Source organism: Schistocerca nitens, chromosome 4 (assembly GCF_023898315.1).
Source record: "Schistocerca nitens isolate TAMUIC-IGC-003100 chromosome 4, iqSchNite1.1, whole genome shotgun sequence".
Classification (NCBI taxonomy): domain Eukaryota; kingdom Metazoa; phylum Arthropoda; class Insecta; order Orthoptera; family Acrididae; genus Schistocerca; species Schistocerca nitens.
This window is the reverse complement of record NC_064617.1, coordinates 301,524,918-301,530,917: the sequence shown is the minus strand read 5'-3', so window position 1 is coordinate 301,530,917 and position 6,000 is coordinate 301,524,918. Positions and strand designations below refer to the sequence as shown.

The window sequence follows — 6,000 nt, the reverse complement described above, 5'->3', positions numbered from 1 at the left end:
AGGCGTCAGTATCTACAAATTACTATCATTTTCTTCACATTTTACGCTATTTTCTTAGTAGTAACGAGAATGATAAAAAGAAACAGACAACAGATGGTTATTTTATCTTCTGAATTTTTGTTCAACCAGTTCATCAATTCTGCACAAATTTAAATATGTGTACATTGATTGGCAGTAACAAGACGCATTATTTGTATGAAATCACTTGTGTCGCGCGATCAAATGCCATTTATTGATTTTAATAAGGCGTGAAAAGTTTATTTTCAGGTAATGCAGTTGCTCACAACAAATTTTGTCTCTTCACTGAAGCCATCTACCTTGCATCAGTTATATGTATTTCTGACTGCAGTAAAAGTGAAGGTAAACAAAATTAAAATATGTCTCACTTTCTGAACATTTTAGGTGTAGAATTCGATTAAATTTATTAGTGTCACATAACTAATTAGTAGTTTCAGCTGAAGAGTGATGTTTGTTGCAGTTCGCTGGTGGCAACCATCTGAAATTGTTTTATTCCAAATACGTACATTGTAACTACTTAGGTATATGAAGGCGTCTGTTCTGTGCGCCGGCTGATATTTAGCAAAATATTAGCACTATTTAAACATCATAATATAATACCGGCGTACGTAGCAGAAATCACTTTCAAACTCACCAATAAAATTGCATCAAAATTTCGCGGGAAAGCAATGGACACCAGAAGAGGCTGTGTACGTGAACAGGGTTGTTGCTAGTGGTGAGGAGTCTAACTGTATAGATTTGCGACAGAAGTAAGCGTTCTCACAGCTTCTGCCTAGTATGTAATACTTGTTACGAATATTAGTTTATCCATCATTGTGTAGCCTAGTGCTTTGTGTTTCTGTTTGGGTGTGCTGTTGGATGGTAGCAACTACGATGCCCGCAAAAGATAGGGGTTCAGTTATATTTACGTTAGTTCTTACATGCTTAGGTAAGTTAAATGAATTTGTCCCATTATGTACGTATATTATCAAAGCTAAACTGTTATAAATGGCATGAATACATATACTGCAGCACGCAACGCCGTTCCAATACATGACTGAAGATGTTTACATTGCTAAATGATATAGTGCAGTACCACATTCATGTTCTTAACCTTTATGTTTTACTGTGTTTACGTAGTACCTACAGCAAAATGTGACTGATCGGAGTTGTTTTAGATAAATTTATTGTTGTGGTTTGACTTGAAAATGTTGTTGGGGCGCTGAATGAAGTGATTGTACTGAAACTAACGTACCCCTTTTTTTCAGAGTTTGTTGCAGACTTAATCGCTTTATAAAACAATATTTATCTCATGGAAATAAGTTCTGACGACAGCACAATACTTTTGGGAGAAAGGAACAAAATGGACAAAAATATTTTGGAAGCAGAGAATGACGAAAAAGATTTAACACAAGAACCAGACAGTGAGGTTAATAATGAAGTGCAGTCCCTTAACGCTAGCAACACCGAAATAACAACTCCACGTAGCAAAAGCCGCTACGGTCGTGCACATAAACCAAAAATATCCGACGATTTTTTAATGACTGACAGGAAAGTAGGTGCGATGTTTGGCCAAAGTCCGAAACGAAGCCCAAACAATGCAAATATAAGTGCTACGAACCGAAATGCTGCTTTAAGCGCAAGACAGAAAGCTAGACAGCTTCAAGAGGCACTAAGGGGCCCCAGTGTTTCACCATTTTCAAGCCCAGATGCAGAAAGGAGAGGAAGTAACAATATTTCAGAGAACACTGCAGATCAACAGGTAGATCAGGAGCTGCCAAATAGTGAAAAGGTTGAGTTTGTGGTAAAGGAATATGTGATAAAACCTGTGGGTCAGTTAGGATGTGAACCACCTAGCTGGGAAGCTGGTGACTTAGTATGGGCCCGTGTGTATGGTTACCCTTTCTGGCCAGCACTTATTACTTTGGACAGGGAGTTGCAAGGCTTCACAAAAAATAAAGGTAAGGTGCTTCAGTTGCAGTTTGATTCTGTCAGTTAATTGCAGTTGACTGGGCTGCAGATTGTAACAAGAGTGTGGTTTAAATCTCTAATTTCTGTTTTAACCTAGTTATCATGGAACTACTATAAGTAGTGTTGTTTTAGCAGTCACTTGTATGATAATTTGTTAGCATTTATGTTCAAATTTGTAGTTCTTTAACATTAGTTCAGTATCCAACTTTTTAATGAGGTTGGCAGTGTAGTGGTAATAATGTATTACTTACTTGTTTCATCTGTATTTGAAAAAAATCAGATGAACATCACCACCACGTTATCTTTTCACTGATGTAAATGATATACTGCAAGTTAAATCAAAACTTTTTCACCTATAAATAGCAAATTCCAAAGTAAAACTTACTGCTGCACATATTGTGTACCAAGTTTACCTCATTATAAAAAGTACTATTATGAAGTAGTTAATTGCCATGGTTAGTGGGTAGTAATCAGGTGCTCATCTTTCTACTGGTTTCATCTGTAATCTAACAAATAGATTGTCGTACACTCTGAATCCAAAAAAAAGTAATGTGAACACCATTTTATGGGGTTTCTTGCAAATGTGGATAAAGAGTTTTACTCTGATTCATTGAAAGCTTATTTCTATTGTTTTCCTCATGATCTAAAATTGTGATGTATCTTTTGTTGTTTATTTATTCTTTCCAGCCACCCATTGCATACTAAACAGAGTATTTGAATGGCAGCTGAGGCTGTGTTAGTGTTCCACTGCAGAGTTGACTTTGCAGGTGATTCGTAACTACATTCTAGTCTTCTGTCTTAACGTGTTTCTCAGCTTACACAATAATTTGTCCTCCAGATTTATTTACATTAAGTAGGCCTATACCATGCAAACTGAACTGTTTATTTACACGGAAGGAAAAAAAAAAAAAAGGAAAGGAGGTTAATATTTTGTCTTCTAAATGTTACTTACGGCAGTGTCCTTATAGTTTCCTGATGTTGGCAACAACTGTTGAATGCTCGCAATTATGTGATGTTCATATTAACACAAACATTTTGTTATGAAATGTTCACTTTATGAGGATAATTAATTTACTGAGTGGACAAGGATATAAACAATAATGTGTCAACCATAGAGCAGGAATAACATTAATTTTTTACTTCATGGCTGGTCGTTGTGACATCAGCACACTAGTCCGTTGCTGCCATAAAGATTTTACCATTTTATGCCACATAAATAAGGTCATTAGTGGTGGGGCATAAACTTTATTTGGCCAAGAATACAGCCATATCCTGTTTAAAGGAAATGAACCTTTTTCACCATAATGTATTAACAGAACTTACAGAAAAAAGGATGTGGATGATGGGATTCATTGAACCATATGGGATTTTGAACCAAATTCCTCCCAGATGAGAGTCCAGTGTCCTAGTTGGAGTTTCACTTGGAGCGTTATGTAGGTGGCTATTTGAAATGGTTTTCCAACACCATATTGATGATTATTTGACAGTACCCTATGTATTCATGTTTGTATTAGATGTAGAAATCTGTTAAATAACTGGCAAACTATGGCGTCTACTATTAATTATAGTTTTCACAGCTAAACTTCATTTGACAGGGGTAAGATTACTTGCAACCCATTATTAGAATCCAGTTTATTTATTCATCCAGTGATCACGGCTCAATAATATAGAATTTGTCAAAATACAATGAAAATAAATGGCTCCAAAATTTACACCCATGCATAATATATATTTCTAACATACATGTATAAGAATGGCTGGACAAAGTAAACTCCGTCTTGAATATGAGGTCACTGTCTTTAACAACCACTGCCTCATTCGGTTGTAAGTATTATACTGTGTTCCTTGATGTACACACACACACACACACACACACACACACACACACACACACACAGTTTGGTCTAGATAAGTTATATAATAAACATAGTTTTGCTCTTCATTGCTGTACATATTGAGGACATCCACTGTTAACTCCTGAACTTTGAACACACTGCTATTCCCCTTGCGTTAACTCCAGTCAGTTTATAAAACTGGCCCCAGGTCCTTAAACATACTGCTACGCCCCATGAACATATTCATGTCCTCCCCCCAGTCCATATGAAAACCTGAGTATGCATCCTCCCATAATGAGAGAGATGTTGAACTCAAGAGAATAAAAGGACATTACTATCATACACTATGTATTTGGCATTTGCTTTTCTTGTAGAAGCATTACATAGTGAACTTGCATTGTAATGTAGCAGGGTGTTGTAGTTTCGTCTTTTGTTGTTAACTCCTGTTCTCAGTTTTCTGTGTTTGATTGTGAAGTATGCATTACTTATCGAGGCATTAGCTGAATTTTTAAACAGATTCATGTTAATAATATAATTCATCTCTTTGGGCAATTTATGTTAACATCTATTATTAGATAGAAAATGTTGTTTATAAAGTTAGATGTTTGTTTTTCATTGCTAAACGTAAGTCTAAACTAGCTCGTGTTCCGTGATTAAAGTATGGAATATTAGTAAAATAAGATCTATTGTTTTACCTGATATTGGTAACAGATTGGTAGATGCATTCTCATGGCTCAGTAAGAATACCCAGTTTTTTAATTTTTTTAACTGTTCATTGCGATGAACCCATCTACTACTTCTAGTTATAATTATATTACAGCCATTTTCTGTAGTGCCTTTGATTCCCAGAAAAGAATCCCATAGCAAAGAAATGAGTGTCTGTAGGGATATTAGGCATTACATCTCACATGAAATTGGCTGTTACAAACTTATGACAGAACCCAAGGAGTGAAACATGCTGATGAAATTCTTTTTGCCAACATCTTTCTGTAGTAATTCTAAGTTAATAGACAGTCAGTATTCATCCGTAAAAACCACGTGTTTGTTTCACATTTTGTAGACTTATCATCTACACTTAATGTGACAAAATTATTTTCCCTCTTCATTCTGAATTGCATACTATTTTCTTGGTATTCTTTGTTAGTTTATTATATGTCTGAACATCCTTTAAGGTTTCATTTGCTTTCTCTAATAGGAGATAGGTGTTTTATCTGTGACTATGATGTTGGTGTAATCAGTAAAAAAGAACTTTTTCTTCATGCCTTATACTGTCTGGGATATCATTGATATACAGGGTGTCCGAAAAGTCTTTCCCTAGTTACATAAATTGATAACTCAGGCTAGAAGTGAGATACAATTATGAAACTGGTGTCTAATTGTTTACAAACTATCAAAGTTTTTTTTTCATACATCAGTAAGCTTCCACATGAGCACATACAGGGGATATTAAATTTCTGTCCACACATTAGCCAACATCACTGGAGGGATCGATTCAACAACTGTGGTTATCCGTTGCCGCAGGGTTTCAAGATCTGGTACACATGTTCGGTAGACCTTGTCCTTGACATAACCCCATAAAAAGAAGTCTAATGGGGTTACGTCAAGAGAGCGTGGAGGCCAAACCGTTGACCCATCATGACCAATCCATCGCCCAGTAAAGGTCATATCGAGATAGGCACGGACGTCCAAACCCCAATGAGGCGGTGCACCGTCTCGCTGAAACAAGACATTGGGGTGATACTGAAGCAGCTGAGGAACAGCAGACAGTTGCAACATGTCCAGATACACTGCAGGTGTGATGGTAGCCTCAGCGAAGAAAAATGGCCAGATAATTCGATCGTGCAATAGCGCGCACCAAACATTCACCTTTGGACTGCCGCTGGTGCACTCCATGACCTCACCAAGGGGTTGTGAACCCCAAATGCGCACATTATGGCGATTCACTACTCCACTGACAAAAAAGGTCGCTTTGTCGGAAAAGGCAGCTCGTCTGAGATAACCATCATTGTCCTCAATGCGTGATAGCATTTTGACTGCAAAGTCATATCGACGTCATTGGGCAGTAAGGCCTGAATGATTTGCACTTTGTATGCACGAAACAATAAACGTTTGTGTAAAATGTCATGGAGAGAGCTTTTTGGCATCTGTAATTCACGTGAGGCCCTGCGCACAGATTTCTTCGGACTTAGCTGAAAAG

At 37.0% G+C, this 6,000-nt stretch overlaps 1 protein-coding gene across 1 annotated transcript in view; it reads left to right on the top strand.

Annotated features, from left to right (window-relative positions):
• Positions 1-661: 661 nt before the first annotated feature.
• LOC126251530 (histone-lysine N-methyltransferase NSD2) overlaps positions 662-6,000 on the top strand; it is a 115,668-nt gene continuing 110,329 nt past the window's right edge. Inside the window, exons 1-2 of the mRNA XM_049952024.1 lie at positions 662-946; positions 1,266-1,958. Coding sequence (XP_049807981.1) covers positions 1,310-1,958 — 649 coding nt within the window. The 5' untranslated portion in view covers positions 662-946; positions 1,266-1,309. The remainder of the gene's footprint in view (positions 947-1,265; positions 1,959-6,000) is intronic.